The sequence below is a fragment of the Gracilinanus agilis genome, chromosome 1 (genome assembly GCF_016433145.1).
Source record: "Gracilinanus agilis isolate LMUSP501 chromosome 1, AgileGrace, whole genome shotgun sequence".
In the NCBI taxonomy this organism is placed as follows: domain Eukaryota; kingdom Metazoa; phylum Chordata; class Mammalia; order Didelphimorphia; family Didelphidae; genus Gracilinanus; species Gracilinanus agilis.
The window spans coordinates 723,943,053-723,963,070 of record NC_058130.1 but is presented as its reverse complement, the minus strand read 5'-3'; the positions used below and the strand labels follow the sequence as shown (position 1 = coordinate 723,963,070).

Here is a 20,018-nt window from a genome sequence, read left to right as displayed (position 1 = left end):
AGTCTGGAAAAGTGGAAGTTATGTGAACATCTGGGTCTTGATCTAAAGACATGTTTCACAAAAACTAATCTTTAGATTCTTGTCTTTGTTAAAGAGCAGTAATTCACTCAAGAGTTATACAGCAGCCTAGCAAAGTCACTGCAACTGAAATTTAGCTCTCCTAACTTTTCTTCTGCTTTGAGCCAAAGACTACTTTAAGAGTGGGTTCTGTGAGAAAAAGAGTGAAAGGTGGAGGAAAGAAAGTAACTTTCACATTCAAAGTGGTGTTTAAATTTCTTTTCTTTTAAAGTTCCAGATTGCAGATTTTTAAAAACACCTTTTAGTGGAAGGATCAGGCAGCTACTAAATTTAGTTTCATCTCTGTGCTCCCAACTCCCTATACAATGTTGCATTAGCACTGGGTCTGATTGTCTGGCATCTTAGGTCACAGGAAAACAGGCTACAACAGGAGCTGACTTCAGGAATGAATTCTGGCCATCTCTCTGGTCTGTCTTGCCCCAGCTTGTGGCAAACAGTCTGCATGCAGCTCCTTTAATTTAACTTTTTTACTAGCAAAATGTGGTATTTGTACTTGGAAAAAATTTTGCTTTCAGTAAGAATTGATATTTCAAAGCAAAAGAAAAAGGTATTTGTAGAGAGAGAATTATTTTGGGGGCAAAGGGAAAAACATTTTCCTTCCACAAATGGGGGAATGAACAAGGGGGAAATGTACAAGTAAATGTTTCCAGAAGCCTTAAATTTGAGGATTTCCCCCCTTTTTAAATCTAGGTGACCCCTTCCAGAATGACCCTTTCGCAGAACAACAAATGACTTCAGCAGGTAAAAGACTTTTTTTTCAAAGAACATTTTCATGGAGTCTTCCCAGAGCAATGTAGTCTAAAGAGCCTATCTTGTTCTTTGTTTAAATTGAGGAAAGTGGAAAAAATAAACACCTCCCAGCTTCCCCTAGTAGGATGTCCGACAGAACAGTAAGTGTGTTTAGTTTCTTAAGGAAGCTGAAATTGTCATCTCCTCTCCTTTTTGCAGTTTTATGCCCCTTCTTGTCCATTTCACAGCAAGGTGAGGAGCAAAACTGCAAAGGAAGCTCCTGATAGCCAGGTGATAGTAAGTACTTGTCCATGACAGCCTGGTTTAATGTCACAGAATGTCACCCTTGGACTGTTAGTGAGGGATCCATGTCACACTTGTACACAGGCCTCTGTAAATGGTGATCATAAGAGCCGGTGTAGTGCTTTCTGGTTTCTAAAGCCCATTGATAAACAACCTCTTTGGATTTTACAACAGTTTCATGAGGCAGGCGAGGCAGATATTGTTAATCTCCACTTTATAGCTGAGGAAACTAAGAAGTAATTTGCTTAAGGTCTCACAGCAAGTAATGAACCCAAGTCTTCTGACTCCAACTCTATACCTTTCTCCTCCGTGCTTCAGAATGTCTGCAGTACAACTGCTAGTCTTACAAAAATGAAATGATGTTGATCATTTAGCATAAAGCTCTGATATCTCTCTTTTCTCTGCTCTCCATGTCATCATAGCACTGCTAATTAGTATGTCTGTCTTCTGATGTCTTTATTCATCATACCCAAATTTGTAAGAGCTTCCTTGCAGTTGAAGCTTTAAATGTACGTTTTTGAACATTCAAGTAGAGTAGTTCACCTATGGGTTACTGATATATTTAGCATTCGTGAAATGGTGTTTGTTCATTCATTTTCTATCACTAAATTTTAGATCCATTTGGAGGGGATCCTTTCAAAGAAAGTGATCCATTTCGTAGCTCCGATGATTTCTTCAAGAAACAAGTCAAGAGTGATCCATTTACCTCAGACCCATTCACAAAAAACCCCTCCTCATCTTCAAAAGTAAGTGACTCTTTAAGATAGATAATAGATGTATATAGTACATACATATGCACAGGAGTGGCTTAATACTGTGTAATTACTTTCATAAAGACAGGCAAAAGAGTAGGGAATAGTTAATACCTTAGGAACAGTGTTAAACATAAGTGCTCTTTTTTTTTTTTTTTTTTTTTTTTTTTTTAAAGAAATGGGGGGAGGGTTGTGAATGGGAATTGGTTGGCCCTAGAGCTGAATGTAGCATGGAATAGAAATGTAGGACTGATATCAATGCGCCAGCAATGTCAAGTTGGCAATTGGACTATGACATATTAATGACACTGGATCAGTGTGCTTAGAATAAGGTTATATTGTATGTTTTTCGTGATCTTAGAAGAACCTTTCATTTCTCATTGTGGAATGGGAGTCAGGGATTTAATTCCTCCTTACAAGTTAGTGTATTTTAAGTAATTACCTAAATATGGCTAATATGGGAAGTACAGTGCCCCTGTGTATAATAATAGGTGCTCAATACATGTGTTGAAGTTATTAATAATATAATTGTCTTTTATGTAGTTCTAAATACTTTACACAGGCTTTCACAACATGTGGATTAGGTAGATAGTTCAAATAATTGTTATTTGACAGAGGAGAGCAGTGACATTCAGAGAGATTAATAATATTATTTGCCTTCTGTTAGATAATTACTAAGGGGCAGAACTGGGATTCACCTCCTAAACTCCTTATGCTGCTGTAATTTCATCATCTCCACTATCTCATGTCTCATTTCTTTTATCCCTTCCCTCCTTAAGAATTTACAATAGTTCCACCTACATCTTGTGACAAAAGTCTAGATTCTTTAGCCCAGCATCCATGATGATTCCCAACATTCCTTTGCCTATCCCTTTCCACTATCTTCATACAATTTGGCTTAGTTATCCATCCTCATTTCTTATTACTCAGTACAATAATCAAGTTAAGTTTCCTCATTTTCCCTGAAAACATTCAGTATTGATTCCCACTTCTGAGTCTTCAAATCCTCCTACATCTTTTGCGAAACTGTCTAGTTAACTTGCACCAATATTGATGTGGTTTACCATGCCATTTATCGTCTGTTTTATAATTTCATATGCTTAATTATTTTAGTTTTAGCATTTTTAGTCTAAACAAAAGTACTCAGTGTAATTTTTCAGTAAAATGACTTTTTCTTGGTGATTTCATTAGCGCCTGGGGATTCAGTTATCATTTTTACATAGATGACTCCCAACCTTGGTATTTCTCATGAAACTTCTTGTATCATATCACCAACTGCCTTTTGGACATTTCAAATTGAATGTCTCACAGAAATCTCAGACTTAACATGTCCATAATAAAGAGTTCGTTAGTACTCCCTCCCCATAGCTTACCTCATTATTCTTGAAGGAATCCTTACACTCACTGAGCCTCACAATTCCTGTGTCATTCTTGATTCTTCATTTGTTCTCATTCCACTTATCCAATCAGTTGCCAAATCTTGCCATCTGTACCTCCACATCTCATGGATCTCCCGCCTTTCCTTAGCTAACCACTACCCTAGTCCAGATCATCTTCCCTTCTCACCTGAAGTATTTCAATAGCCTTCTATTAGGTCTCCCTACCCCAATCCTCTCTCCCATCCAACCTATCTTCTGCACAGCTTCCAAAATGGTTTTCCTCAAGTGTAAGTATGACCTTGTCATTCTGCTACTTGATAACCACCCTTTGCTCTCTTCCCAGAGTCTACCTCTAAGATCTAGTATAAACTCTTCTGTGTGGCATTGGAAGTTTTATAACCTGGCCCCCTTCTTAAACAGTCTTATACATTACCCATTTCCATGCACTCTGGTGCATGGTCGAGGACATACCAACCTAAGATGTCCTAGTCTGTTTGCTGTTGCCTCTGCCTGTTGGAATGCCTAGTTTCCTTCAAGACTCAGCGTTGGCTCCAACTTTTTCATGAAGTCTTTCCTGATTCCTTCCCAGCTGCTGGTGTGCTTCTTCTCAAACTACTCTGTCCTCATTTTGTGCCTGTGTATCTATGTGTGTGTGTGTGTGTGTGTGTGTGTGTGTGTGTGTGTGTGTTCTTAACCCTTACCTTCTATCTTAGAATTGATCAAAGCATTGATTCCAAGCAATGAGGACTAAGCAATGGGGGTTAACTGATTTGTCCAGGGTCATACAGCTGAGAAATGTCTTAAGGCCAAATTTGAACCCAGGACTTCCCATATCCAGATCTGGCTGTCTATTTGCTGAGCCATCTTGCTGCCCCTATTTTGAATGTGTTCTATATAGAACTATCCTTGTTGGCTTCCCTCTTGTTAAAGTGTAAACTTCACAGTGGGGACTGTCACTTTTGTCTTTGGGTACCCAACACTTAAAATAGTGCTTGTCCCATAGAGGTTGTTTAAAATAGATGCCAGCTGATTAATCATTTGGTTGATTTGTTAGTCCATTGTAACTGCACACTACGAGGTTTCAAAACTCTGTTGTAACATCCCATTTAGATATTGTACCAGTAATGCTAACTGTTCCCTTAGTGATGGCTTTGACAGTAAGTCTTATATTCTCTAATTTGAAAATTTCTTTTATGTGGGTAAGCCTTGTTTCTCCAACAAGACTATAAGATCCTTAAGGATAGAGATTCTCATTCTTTGTATTAGATTAGATTGTAAGTTCTTTGAGGGCAGAGACTATCTTTTGCCTTTTTATGTATCCTCAACACTTAGCACAGTTCTGGGCACATAATAGTTAATTAATAAATTGAAATTAAATAGAATAAAAAATTTGAATAAATAAATAGAAATTAAAAAATAGAATAAAAAAATTGTTTAGCAAAATGAACCAGTACGTTGACTACATCTAACAACATATAAGATTTCACACATCATAGTCCCCCCACCTCTGCAGTGAAGGGGAAGAGGTATATTTTCTTAGTTATCAGGAACATGCTTCTTAACTTCTGGAAAACATTGTCACTGGCTCTACTTCATAACTGTTTCTATCCTTAGTGTTAGAAGAGTTTACCTCTTGACTACAAAAATCCATCACTTTTGTTCCGTCCTCATTCTTTTCGATGCTTCTGCATATTTAAAACTTTCTTCTTCTGGGTACTCTCTTATCCCTTGCCCTCAGAGAGTTTTTCTTTTTAACTCTAACCACTCCTATGTCTCCAATGATTTCTTTTCCTCTTATGGAGGGTATGCTGTAAAATTTTGCCCTTGACCTTCCTTTCATCTTGTCACTGCTTCCTTTTAAGTTCATTCCCTACCTTTCGTTATACTTGCTATACAAGTGACCCACAAATCTATTTTTCCAGGTCTGAATTCACATCTCTAACTTCTTACAGGATCTCTCCATTTGGGTCTCCCACTAGAACCTATAAGAATTATAAAGAGCCAGTAAAGAATGTTATGATAGAGATGGAGGAGATAGAATCTATGAGGTGAGACTCTCTTCTAGCTCTCCCCTCTTGCTGAATATACATTGCTGAGACTTCGAGGGGGGTGTCACCCCTAAACTGGGTGACCTGGATGGTCATGCCACCCCACAGGAGTTGGGGGCGAGGCTTCCCTATAAGATGAGGTATGGGGGACTCTGGAATGCTATCTGACTAATGAATGGCTTTTATTATTCACAATTCAGGGATTGGGGAAAGGGGTGAAGGGCAGAGGGATTTTGGGATGCCCTCTTCTCTATTTCTATGGGGTCCGTCACTCAGGTGGGAACCTTTGGGGTTCCTACTCCTAAGTGTCTCCCCTCACCTCTTCTCCTTCAGCTTCTATTTCTATTTCCTTTTTCTATAATTGCAAGTTACATGGGAAAGGGTCTCTCAGCAAGGTTGGGTAATGGGAGAAGGAGCCTAAGAGATTGCTCCCAAAATGGAGTCCAGAAACTTAGCTAACTATATGATTGAAGTGTCTTGCTGGGTGAGATGCGATGGAATCTTTGACCAGGGAATCAGGGTTTCAGTGTCCAAAGAAAGATCCTCAGGAAGCCCTCAGGACTGGATTCAAGCTGAGATGTTCTCCTCCTCTCTCTCTCATTCCTCTACTAGAAGTCCTCCTTTCTTCCTCTCTCTGGAGAATTCCCAGAATCCCCTCTGGTCTTAACTGTCACCAACTGTCAGCCACTCCTTCTCTGGCTCCTCCTGTCCCATCCACCTTGCACAAATCCCATTCTTACAAACCTCAAGCTCAACAAGTCCTATCATTCACTGTGCTTTCTAAATCTATTCCTAGTTTTGCCTTTGCTTTCTAGCAGGAGTACCATCTCTTTTCAATGTTACCCCTCACTTTAAAAAAAAATTAAATTTTATTATGAACATAATCACAAATATGAACATTTTGGTATACAGAACCAAAAAAGGGGTTTATATATGAAACCGTGAATTTCTGTTATGTACAATTTGCCTTTTTTAAAATATGTATTAAATTTAACAAGATAATCAGAATCTAATTGCTCTTTTTTTTTTTTTTTGTCCCCTTCTGAACATTTTTTTTTGTTTTCTGCTGGGAACTTTTAAAATACTTTATGGGTCTTATTTTCTTTCATTTTTTTGTTTTTGTTTTATTTTCTTTATTTCTATTACTTCTCACTCCCATTTCCTGTCCAAGTTAGAGCAAATTCCTGTTGTTTCCTCGTCTGGAATATTTTCCTATTCCTACTATCCCTACCCTTATGTAGATCCTTGTTATCATTGACCTTTATTATTGAAGCAGCCTCTCAACAACTCTTTCTGCCTTGCCTGCCTCTCACTTCCAATCTTTCCTTATTCTGATGGCAGATTAATCTTCCTTATGTAAAAGTTTGGTCATAATAATAATAATTCACATTTATATAGTACTCTTAAAGGTTTGAAAGTGCTTTATATTATTGTAATTGGAAACTGTGGAATAATATTAACCCCATTTTACAGGTAAGGAAATAGACTCAAAGAGGGTAATTGGTTTGTCTATGATGATATGATGATATATAGGAGGTGGGATTTAACTAAGATAGGACCTCCTAACTAAAATTCTCTTCTTTGCTCAAAACATCAGTGGTCTCCTATTGTATACTAAAGAGGGAAAGAAGAAGGGAACAAGCATTCATTAAGTGTCTGCCTTATGCTAAATTCTTTACAAATATTTCATTTTATTATCATAACAGCCCTTGGGAAGGAGGTGCTATTTCTCCTTGGCCAAGGCCATAGAGCTAATAGGTTCTGAACCAGGATTTGAACTTAGGTCTTCCTGACTCCAAGGCCAGTCTTCTATCCTGTGTAATTAGAATCTGTTACTCTAAAAACTACAATTCCCAGCATCCCACTCTCCTCATGTTATGTGCTGAGGTAGGGAGGATATAAATTTGGTGTAGCCCCGCCTCTCGCTTTTTTCTTCCTGACTCAGTTTTGGTGGAGCTGGCTTTTTAAACAGGCAAGGAGAACTTAGTCACGTGGTCTTAATTTTGTTAAATGATTAAATTTTTTTACTTCTATTTCCTTTTTATTCCTTCTATTTCAAGTGATTATTAATAAACTTCATAAAAATGTAACACTTGGAGTATTGGACATTAATTTAAATCCTATAATCCATTACACCACCTCACTACCTCTAAGGCATAATGTTCATAATTTGCCTTGCCTTCAATTTCTCTACATTCTAGTGCCTTATTTCCTTTTTAGACTTATTTCATATTGCATTTTTCTAAAGTGAATTTTTTGTGAGTGCCTTTTCTTTTCTATGCTACCTTCATTTCCAAATATAGCCTCCCCAGAAAGCCATTCTTTTTATTTTTTTAATAAGAAAAACAGAAGGGAGTGCATTGCAACTAATTGTTACCCAACCAAATCTGACATTACACACATTGGTCATATCCACAGTCTCTGTCCTGTTCAAAAGGAAGAAAGTGGGTTTATACAGTGTTCAGTTCAGGCTCTGTGGTTCTTTCCATCTCCATTGTTTTTTTTCTACATTGTTCCAGTTCTGCTTACTTCACTTAGTATCAGTTCATTTAAGGCTTCCCATGCTTCTTTGAGTTCTTTTTCCTTCATTGGTCTTTATGGCCCAGTAATAGTTTATTATAGTTTATATGACACAATTCATTTAGTTCTTCCCCTTCCATTTGGTTCCAGTTCTTTGCTACTACACGAAGATGCTAGAGTAATTTGCCATTTCCTTCTTCAGTGGATTAAGGCATTCAGAGATTAAGTAACTTGCCAAGGGTCACACAACTTGTAAATGGGGTTGGATTAGAACTAAGGACTTTCTGATTCTAGGCCTATCACTCTATCCACTGAGACACCTAGGCTCTGGAGCTGTGGAAACACTTTAAGCTTGGTTAGACATCAAAGAAACCAAGATCATTTATTGCATCCCTAGCCATTACCAGTCATCTTGACTTTTGTCTTGCCAGTTGTTATATTTAATAACAATGTGTTATTAAATATAACACAGTGGACTTGAATGTCTGGAAGAATGTACAACTTTGGAAAACTGGCTCACTTTAAATTCAGTCTATGTACTAGTCAAAACATTACCATTGATGTCATTTTGTTCTCTTCCAGTACAAAAGACAATCAACCAACCAACTACAGAAAGGATTGCTTGAAATGTTTTGGTGCATATGGGACTGTTAGTTCTGTCTTTGGTCTCCTTGAATTACATATGTTATAGTATGATCTTTGGGTCAAAGGGAGTAGTTAGTTTACTTTGCTTTTTTTTTTTTTAAGAACCTTATCTTCTGTCTTAGAATCAATATTGTGTATTGGTTCTAAGGCAGAAGAATATGATAAAGGCTAGGCGATGGGAGTTAAGTGACTTGCCCAGGGTCACACAGCTAGGAAGTGTCTGAGGTCAAATTTGAACTCAGGACCTCCCATCTCTGGGCCTGACTCTCAATCCAGAGCCACCTAACTGCCCCCTGTTAGTTTACTTTGAAATGGCTTTCTTTAGTGGTTGCACTATTTCTCAGCTCCACCAACATTTTGAATTATTATTCTAGTTCTTTCCACAGTTCCTCCCACATTGATTGTTCCTCTCTTTTGTTATTTTAATAGTTCAGTAGATGTGAGATGGTTCTGATTTGCATTTCTCTTATCTTTAGTGATTTGGAGCATGTTTTCAGATGATCCTTTATTGTTAGCAATTCTTTTAAAGACTATTCACATCTTTTGGGCACATATCCTTTGGGAAATTACTCTTGGTCTTTTACATTTGTTTATTTCCTATAAATTTTGGGATATTTTAACTTTATTATAGGTATTCAATATGGTGAATTTTCTCCCCCCAAGTTGTATTAATTTTGTTCATACAAAAGCTTTTCAATTTGAATATTGAACTTGGTAATAGTTCACAAAATCCTACCTCAAAGCTTGATTATGGTTTGGAAAATTCTCAAAGGCAGTGCCAGTGGAGTTTAATCTTTAGTCCATTAGGAATATTTCTAACTTGGATCTGAGGTAGATTATCTGTTTTCTGAGAACCAAGCCATCTAACTCTGGAGAGTCGCAGTAGCCTGGTCATCTGACTTTTTTTGGTATAGCCATCCATGAAGCAAAGGGGGGGGTGGTAAAAAAAAGTCCTCAACCATGGCCCTGTTCTACTTCATGGGATCATAGATTTGGAGCTAGAAGAGACAATAGAGGTCATTGAATCCAACCCCATCTTTTACAGTTGAGAAGTGGAGCATGTAGGAGAGATCACCCATATAGTAAGCACCTGAATGCAAGATTCAAAAGAGGTCTCCTGACTTTCGGTCCAGCACTGTCTTATGCACCATGCCATGTATTTTTCAGTGGTTGTCCAGAGTTGTGGGAAAGAGGGCATAAAGGGCTAAAAATTAGTTTCTGTATTTTCAATAAACTTTATTCTATTGATACTCAAATCAAATGTTCAGAGACTAATGAGGAAATATTTCTAGAGGAGTGCTATATCATCTCAGCCTTCACATTCTTGCAAAATAGAGCTAAAAGAAGGAATCTGAAGCTAAATGGGAAGATGGTTCACAAGTACTCCTTGATGAGTCAAAGAAAGGAGCTGGCAGAATGGGTTTTATCATATGCCCAGAGTCCACAAGAAACATTTAATGAATATTTGTTTATTATAGTACTAATATTAAATATTTGTAAAAAGACCACCATGAGAATAACTGGAGCTTATACATCAACATTAGTTGCCAAGGACAAAGTGGTAGAGAAATCCTATAAAGAACTTAATATGACTTGATTAATCAACATATACTCTGGTCCTTGGCATCTTCAGAGCAAAGAAGGGAAATGGTGATGATGGGGAGAAATAAATAGGAAAGCCAGATTCAAGAAGCAGAAGAGAGGCTAAAATCCTATAGGTCATACAAAAACCTCGTGCATCTCCTTCATGAATGTTGTCCTCTCCAAAAGAATTTGTAGATGCTAGACATGATGAGTACCAACTAATCCCATGAAGAACAAAATAGAGGCAGACAGGTAAAGATTTCTTATGTGGAAGTGATCTCCGAGTCAGTTTTCGTTGGCTGGTCAGACCATTAGCTTATTAAATCTAAGATTCGAACTAGTTAAAGTGAAGAATTATGAACATGTGAAAGGAACCAATATACAAGGCATATTAAGGAATGCAATAATTCAAAGCCATGGAAAAACCCTTCAAATTTATTAATACCAACAAAGGTGACTAAGAGAACATCGAATATCATTAACTGTTGACTTATTTGCTTACTTTCCTGTTTATACACAGTTTTTAATTCAAAGATATTTTTTTCCAATTACATGTAATAATAATTTTCAGCATACATTTTCCAAAATCATAAGATCCAAACTATCTCCATCTCTCTCTTCCTTCCCCCTATTCAGAGATGGTAAGTGATTTTATACACATTGTTTATGAGAGTTGTCCATATATGAATGAAGAGCATCCTTGATTTGAGAATATTAGTAGAAAACACATGGAATTTCAAAAATGATTTGCAACAATGGACCATATCTTTACCACTTCACATTAGTTGAAAGATGTAGAGAATATAAGATTCTAGTGAGCTTATTATTTGTTTATTATGAAAACCACTTGATACTGTAGAGCAAAATTCTATCTTCCAACCTCTTAGTGAGATGTTTCCCATCCATAAGTTAGAGTCATTCAAGATTCCTTAGAAGAAATAATCCAGTTTAATGACCCATTGATAGTAAACATCAGAAAATGCAGAGAACAGGGAGATATATAGTTACCAAAAGTATTTGTTCTATGATGCAGGAGATCTAGCACAGAATCTAGTTCTTATGGGGATTTCCTTTGGAAGATATAGCCCTCCAAATGCTGCTATTTGCAGATGTTACTATGTTGGTTGCATAAAACCCTAGGACAGTGATGGTGAATCTTTTATAGACTGATTGCCCAAATTGCAAGCCTCATGCTGCATGTGAACCTCCTGCCTTACCCCAGACAGAGGAGGGAGGAAGTGCTCCCATTGGGCCGCCAGGCAGAGGGACAAGTGATGGGAAAAATGTCCTCAGGCATGCATGGAGAGGGGGAGGGGGCAGCCCCCTCTGGCACATGTGCCATGGGTTCACCAGCATGGCCCAAAGACATTGTAGAGTCCCCTGGAAGAGAACTGTTCTATCCATCCACTGAGCAAAAAACAAGCTGATTAATGCCTATTGCCCAAATTTCATCATGCACTTGAATAGATAACATAAAGAATTCTCTCCAACAATATGTGTATATGGGATGGACAGTACATATAGACATCATGAATTCTGACCAGAGTTGAATAGAAAGAGGAGAGCAGGCTAGAGTATTTTTGAGAAATTGCAGAGCTCCCTTGCTAACCTTAAGCTTCTTAAAAAAGCAAGAAAAGCAAAAAAATAATAATAATAATAATAATACCTATAGTTGCTGCTGTTAAACATCAAGTCATGAAATATTCTTGCCTCTGACAAATGAAAAGTTTCATACTGAGAACAACAAAGAGTGCATGGTGGGTATGAGCATGCTGCAGCATACAACAATTGAGGAGCTCTGAAGAAAAAAAGCAAGGAGACAATAGCAAGGGTTATAGGAGAAGTTGGGCTGCTCATATGGTAAGAATATGAGATGACAGATGGGACAGTCAGTGTTCTTTATAGTGTGGGGAGAAAGCAAGGAAGCCTCCCAGACCCATGAAGTGGATCCTCTGGAGCTGGCTTTTGGGAGGACTTACTCCAAAACCACACCAGACAGACAGGCAGTCATGGAAATGTTGAAATCTTTGTTGTTGGGAAGTCCTAAAGTGATGAGGTCACGTGTATTTGAGTAGCTAAGCATCTTTTGGAATCATTTGTCTATTCATTATCTGGTTAAGAAACTTCCTCCTACTCATACTTATGGAACTGATGTGGTTCTCTCCTGATTTTTGGTGGTGTGATCTTCTAACATTTAAGTCATGTATTTACTTTGAGCTTATTTTGATATGTGTAAGCTAGTGGTGCAAGACTCATTTCTGCCAAACTGCTTTCTAGTTTTCTTTACTGTTCTCTCTTTGCCAAGAAATTTATATTCTTGGATTCGTTTATTTAATTGAGTCTTCTAAAAAATCTGCTCTATTAACCTTTGAAAAAATTTTTTTAAGTTGGTACCAAGTGGATTTAATTATTACTTTATAGTATAATTTGAAATTTAGAAGTGCCTTTGTCCTATTGTATTACATTCTTGACAGACTTCACGCTAGCCAAACAGAACTACTCTATATTCTCTCTCTCTTCTTGTCCCCATGATTTTACTTTTTTTTAAATATAATTTTATTAAAACATTTTTTTTTCATTTCAAATTTTTTTTTCATCATGCTCTTTCCTTTCCCTCTTCTCCTACCCCTCCCCCCCTTTCTGGAACTGACAAGCAATTCCACTGGGTTATACATGTATTATCACTCAAACCTATTTACATATTATTCATTTTTGTAAAAATAATTTTTTAAAACCCAAATCCTATACTCATATAAACAAGTGATAGACCATATGTTTTTCTTCTGCATTTCTACTCCCATAGCTCATGACTTTACTTTTGCTATCCCTTATGCCTGGAAATATCTTCCATCTATTTCTTTGCCTATACATTTCTTATCTGCCAGCTGAAGTGCTACCTCCTAAATAATAAGCCTTCTCTGAGTCCCTGTTGATAAAGACATTCAATTAACACAGGATTCTGCAAATCTCTATTATACTTATCATATATTGATTGCCTCAAAAGTGTTTTGGAACATCCTGTGTATTTTATTCTAGTCATCTGTGTTTTGTTCAGTAAACAAGCATTTATTAAGCATCTGCTATGTTCTGAGCATTATACTGAGTTCTGGAGATATGAAGAAAGACAAAAAAAGTCTCAAGAGCTTTAAGAATTTCAGGGAACAACATGCAATTGAGATCTAGATAGAAAGACAGTAGTATTAATAAGGATCCAGAAAGGATTTTTGCAAAAGGTAGATTTTAGTGGGGAATTGCAAGGGAAGAACCTAGATGAACCAGAGATGAAGAGAGAGAATTCTAGGCACTGGAGACAGTAAAAATGCCCAATTGGGAGATGTAGTTTTAACTCTTATCCATTTATACTAGACTTCATGCTCCATGAGGATACTGGTAATAGCTTGTCTAAACTTTGTATGTGTTTCGTACACTGTAGACACTTAATAATCAGTGGGTAAGTGTTTTTGTGACTTTTGGATAATTATCAAATAGAAATTTTTAGTCCATGAATGTAGGGTCACTAATTGCATTTCATTTTTTCTTTTGTATCATTTAGCCTGACCCCTTTGAAGTCAGTGATCCTTTTTCATCCTCTAGTATCTCTTCAAAAGGAACAGGTAAGAGGGAAAATCTTTCTTTCCTGTTTCCTTTAAAAAACACATGTCATTGGGGCAGCTGGGTGGCTCAGTGGATTGAGAGCCAGGCTTAGAGATAGGAGGTCCTAGGTTCAAATCTGGCCTTAGACACTTCCTAGATGTGTGATTTTAGGCAAATCACTCAACTCCCATTGCCTAGCCCTTACCATTCTTTTGCCTTGGAAGCAATACAATACAAAGTATTGATTCTAAGATGGAAAGTAAGGGCTTAAAAAACAAACACATGTAACTTATAATGCTGATTACCAATTCAATTAATATGCTTGAATTAGGAGGTGGGTTTTTTCTTTTATGTTAGTATCTTATTTATCAGTGTCTTCTATCTAAAAATTTTGTAAATTGACCATAACTTTACTCAATTTCATTAAGAGATTCTTGCTAGAGATTTAAGTTAAAGTTAGTATCATCTATCTGATTCAAATCATCATTAAGAAGCAACAACTTTGAGAAAGGAAATACACTGTTGGGAATACAGTGGTAAGATTTTTTTTGCTCATGTGCTTTAAGCACTCACCAATGATTGGGATGACCAGGTTTCTTCTTCTAGCTCAATTCCTTTTCCTAACTCAGAAAGTTCAGAACTTGATTCAGTGAGAAGTTTATATTATTGGTGAAAGGCTTGGACTAGCACAGCCTTAGAGTGTGAAAACTGCAGAATATAATTAAACACAAGGGTGCCAAGAATGAAAAAGGATTCTTTAAAACTCCCTCTTTACTTTTGGGAGCTTAACTGCCCAGCAGCTGGGCAAGCTCTGTTTATAAAGGTAGATAACATGGGTGGGAACATCACTTTGGCATATTATATTATTGAAGACCAGTTACTTGAGTGAAGAAGCCTAAAAGGCATTGAGGAATTTTCAGGCCAAATCTTATGGATAAAAATTTACCCTTGCATTATTATCTATCTCTTTTTCCTTTTCAATTCTTTCCAAAATATTTTTCAGCATGATCATATAACTTTTGCAGAAAATACACATAACTCCTTTTTACATACAGTTATGGCTGGTTTGAAAGTTGTGTAGAATTGTGTGGTGTAGAATCTTGAGGTATGGCTGAAAGCCATGTTCAAGGAATGACTAATGGATTAACTAAAATAGGAATTTTCAGAATTTATTATTCAGAAACTGTTTTCTGATTTGCTATAAGGGGCACATAAATATAACTAAATTCTAATTATCTTCCTTTGTGGGTTATTTAGTGTGGAAATATTATAATTTTTAGTTTTTTTCTTGAAAGAAATTTTACAAATATACAAAACTATTTTGTTGGTACAACTTACAGATCCCTTTGGAACCTTAGACCCCTTTGGAAGTGGTGCCTTCAGTAGTAGTGAGGGCTTTGCAGACTTCAGCCAGATGTCAAAGGTAAACTCAGCTCAGTGGAGCATCCTCTCTTTTCTAAAATGGTTATGTTCTTTTATTAATTTTATAATATGAGTTATAGTCACATAATTTTTAATATACATTTCTCTAAAAGTCAAAATCTTGTCAGTGATGTGCATCAAATATTGAGAAAAGGAGGCAGTTAGGTCCTGGCTTCAAATCTGACCTCAGATACTTCTTAGCTGGTATGATCCTGGACAAGTCACTTAACCTCAATTGCCTAGTCCTTGCTCTTATTAAGACAGAAGGTAAGAATTTTTTTAAAGGGGGAATGGGAAGGGGGAAAGACACAGGATTAGATAGGACCACTGGAAGTCATCTAATCCATATTTTTTCCTCTAAGAAAAATTATAATCTACCTGAACTATCCCAGATGGAAAAGTTCTCTAGCTTTTTTTAAACCTTTACATTCTGTATTAGAATCAGCATTGGTCCAAAGCAGAAGAGAGGTAAAGGCTAGACCAGTGATGGGCAAACTACGCCCCCCCTGAAATGTTCTGTCTGGCCAGCGGGACATTATTCCTAATCTGATGAATACAATTAGTACGATACAATACAATGAAACTTCGAAAGAGTTGCCTTAGAAACAGCCTGACAGATGAGCATTTCCTTTCCTTTGGCTTCCTCTTTAAAAAGTTTGCCCATCCAGACATGATTGGGGATTTTGACTCAAAACTACCACACCAATGCAATGATCAACAATTTGGAAATAGGTCTTGATCAATAACACATGTTAAAACCAGTGGAAATGTGCATTGGCCAGGGGTGGGGGTGGGGGGCGAGGGGTGAAGGGGAAAGTAGGAGCATGAATCATGTAACCATATTAACTTTTCTTAAAAATGAATATTAATAAATGTTAAAAAAAAAAAAGTAAAAAAAAAAAAAGTTTGCCCATCATTGGACTAGACAATGGGAGTTAAGTAACTTTCCCAGTGACACATAGCTCAGAAATTTCTGAGGCCAGATTTGAACCCAGGGCTTCCTGTCTGTAGTCCTGGCTCTCTATCCACTGAGCCACATGCCTGCTCCTTCTTTAAACTTTTATTAACAGATGAGATAGTTGTTGGGTTTTTGTGAGACAGTTTGCAAACAGCATGGGGAATATTGGTTCTGCTAGTCAGTAGCCATGCCATAGAAAACTAGTCAGTTCCTTCCTTTGAGCTCAAGTTTTCTCATCAACAAAGTAGAAAATCCTCTGTTACCTACAAAACAGTCTAATAAAGTTGAATCATTGTTACTACTAATGAACTTGAATGTGGAAGTTCCACAGCCACCCATATTGGCCCATCCTAGCCTCTGCAAGCTGTTCTACACTCCAGCAAACACTTGTTTGGTATAGACAGTGTGAAAAGCCATGTGCTTAGGTGGAGGGATTGGGGTGCATTGGGGCACCTTAAGGACCCAGTCCTATGTTCACAGAGCTGTTTGTTAGACTACAATTGCCTTTTTGTAACTAAAGAAGAACTGGAAAGGATTGGGCTTCTCATCTTCAGTTTCTATCAGGATAAATTATTCATTAGTTATGCACAAATCCAAATTCAGTAGTAAAGTTTGCAAATGCTAATTCATGATGCTTCTTTATAAGCCAGACAAAATGACTGACAGATATAATGATAACTAACCATTTATCCTGTACTTAGACCCTTTCCATCCATTTGTGCCCAATCCCAAGTGAATATAGCATTTGGATTCGTTTGTTCCTATATCAAATCCTACTAGACAGTGGAGCAAAAATCTGGTTTGCGTTCTTCATCTCTTGTGGCTAAGAGCAGTGGTGTCATTGTGACCTATTATTTCCAAGAAAGCCTGCATCTTCTTTAGATAAATAAACAACTAGAAATAGGTTGTCTGACGGAAATTCATCATTAATGAAAAAAAATTGTCTTTTATACTGGTTGCCACAGAAGATAGAGAAACAGAAGAATTTATCTTAGGTCTTTTCCATATATAAAGAAAAAAGAATTTTTTATCCTGAAGTTGAAACTATCCTATGACTCTCCAAGTTTAGGAAAATCGAGGAGGCAGACAGAACAAAGAAATGAATATTTTTAAGATTTTGATGTCTTTTGTTGTCCTTTTCCCAGGGGCAGATATCCTCTGGTAAAAGCATGTTGTAAGTGGAAACACCAGTAGCCCAGGTTTCCTGATTTGAGCAAGGAGAGTAGTGGGCGTTCTGAGGTCTTTTCTAACTCTGCATTTGATTCTAGAGTGTATATGTTCTGAGGAGGGAAGAACAAACAAAAAATTAACTCTTAGCATTTTATAGTTTTTATTGATGATATTTTTTTACCTTATTATCTCTTCCCTGTGATTCACCCTCCCTCAGTAGAGCTCTCCTCTGTAATCTAGAAATACAGAAATGAAAGCATTGGCCATGCCTGACATGTAGTCAGCTTCTAACTTCTTTAAAGTGGTCACTATTACTGAGAAACATTGTGTTGCAATTTAAAGCAGAAAGTTCTTTCTGAGTAAATTATAATTTTTTCCTTGCAGAGTTTGAATTTTTAAATTTTCTGCCACTTGATGGCAGCAATTTCAAAAGAAGCAGGCTTTTAAAAAATGTTGCTTTCAAAGTGCAATGGCTCTTTAGAGAATGTCTCCACCGTGAATATAGTAGAATCATAAGGATTTAGAGCTGAAAGAACCTTTAGTAAGCCATCTAGTGTTAATTCTTCATTTTACAAGGATATAAGGAAATTGAGACTCAAAAGGTTAAGTGACTTGACTTGTTCACGAACACAGTTAGAAAGTGGTGCAGCTGAAGGGAGAAGTTTTTTTGAGGGAGAAGTCCTGGTATTTCAAAAGTTCAAGTCTGAGATGTTTTAAAAGAAATTTCTTTAAGGAATAGGAAGTTGGACGTGTGTAACCACCAAGATTCCTTCCTCCAAATTCCAGTTTTTAAAACTGTTTTAGGTATAAGAAATAGGTTTTTTAAAGTGGCTAATTTTCATTTTTTAAAATTCTAACTTTAGTCCCATTTCAGATCTTCTCTTTCTTTCTCTTTGCCTGTTTTTCACAGTAGTAATTAGAGTGCAGATGTGCATTTGTGATTTTTAGAAAAAGTCATACTTCCTGTTCATAATGGTGTGGGATTGTGTTCAACTGGGAAAAGTTGATCAGTTGAATGGAAAATTTAATTTCCAACATGATGATGTTTTGTTTCCAGTGTTCTATTAACTCCTGATTGTGATAGACAAAGCTTCATCTTTCATGTTGCAACCATGCACTTTTGCTCCTTATCTTCTTTATTTAGTTCCTTTATTTATTAAACACTTGCTATGGGCAAGGCTTAGTCCTGGGCATTCAATGATAAAAAAAACTTAGAAAGGCAGAATTTAAGAACAAAAGAGACTTCAGAAACCCTTTAGTCAAATCCTTAACTGAATAAGAATTCCTTCTTTCATGTCCCTAGCAAGTGTTTACTCAGCTTCTGCTCAAATATCTTTAGTGAGGAAGAACTCATTACCTCCCAAGGCAGCCTATAACACTTATTCACTTGAATAACTAATTTTAGCAAGTTTTTTTAATTTGCCTTTTTGCAACTTCTGTCCATTGCTTCAAGTTCAGCTCTACAAGACCAAAAAAGAACAAGTTTAATCCCTTTTCCATATGATACCCCTCCAGATGTTGAAGGTAACTATCATATTGCTCTTGAATCTCTTCTCTAGATTAAACATCACCACTTCCTAAACATTTCCTCAGTCTTCCTATTACATGATTTTAAGGTCCCTTCTGGATGTTCTTCAATTTATCATTGTCCTTCTTCAAATGTGGTGTTCCAGATTGAAAATAGTCCTCCAAATGGGATCAGAGCAGAGCAGAATAACATGGTATCATCCTTCTTCATCTTCCTGTTACTATTAGCATTGCTTTCTTGAGCCAAGCAGAGCAAATCTAATTGTGCTTCCAATTGATAGCCCTTAAAATGCTTGAAGACAGTAATCATGTTTTCTCTATCTTCCTTTATTCAGGCCAAACATCTGTGGTACCTTAAAACATATCAACATGCCTCTGTATATCCTCTATTTTGTCTGTGTCTCTTAAAATGTGGTGCCTAGAACTACATATGAAATGCAGACATCATCTGATGAGGACAGAATATAATGGCATTATGGATTCCCTTATTTTGGATGTTATTCTTCCCAAAGTGTGGTCTGGGACAGCATTAACCTCTTTGCTTTCCATGTCATACTGTTGGTTCATATTCAGTCAGTCAGTCAATCACCAGTCAACAAGCAGTTATTATTTTCTACCTGTGTGGCCAGTGTATGTAAAAAGGCTTTGCTTACCTTGAAGTATAGATGTTATTGTTACTGTCACCATTGTTAGCATTATTGTGGTTATTAATAATTGTTTGAAGAGGAAAGCTGGGCATAGTTTGACATGTGCCCTAGAATCTGGGAGAGCATATTACAAAGAGTTCAGAGGAAGAATAGTTAGAATCTTATAAAAGGCATAAAAATAATTCTAATGAGTAAGGGAAAAATAGAGTTTTTCAGAAAGATTGATGTGGGTGCCCAGAAGGAAGTTAGCAAAAGTGGAGTCCATTGGGATTGGCAGGAGTGCCAGAGACCAGAAAAGATTGGGGTCAGTGGAGAAAGCAAAGAACCATACAAAGGATTTTTCAGTTACTATTAAGGAACAAAAGAATTAAAGAAGGGATCATCCCATTGCTTAGAATAGATGGAGTGAAGGTGATAGAACAGAAAGGAAGCTGAGCTGCACTGCTCCTTTTTTCTTTCTATTTTTTTTTTTACCAAGAAGAAGAATGGTACATTAGAAGGAACAATAAAGGTGGTTGAGAGGATAGCAGAGATAAATAAACATATAACAGAAACAGCCAATCAAGATAGTACTAATTTTGTGTTAGTTGTTATGCTAGGCACTAGGAAGACACAGAAAAAGTTAAACTATCCCTGAGCTTGCATTCTTTTGAGGAAGACAA

General features: G+C 36.8%; 1 protein-coding gene across 1 annotated transcript in view; it reads left to right on the top strand.

Moving 5' to 3' along the window:
- EPS15L1 (epidermal growth factor receptor pathway substrate 15 like 1) overlaps positions 1–20,018 on the top strand; it is a 107,340-nt gene that overhangs the window by 45,196 nt on the left and 42,126 nt on the right. Inside the window, exons 18-21 of the mRNA XM_044671556.1 lie at positions 769–819; positions 1,726–1,856; positions 13,592–13,652; positions 14,973–15,055. Of these exons, the coding sequence (XP_044527491.1) occupies positions 769–819; positions 1,726–1,856; positions 13,592–13,652; positions 14,973–15,055 (326 nt within the window). The remainder of the gene's footprint in view (positions 1–768; positions 820–1,725; positions 1,857–13,591; positions 13,653–14,972; positions 15,056–20,018) is intronic.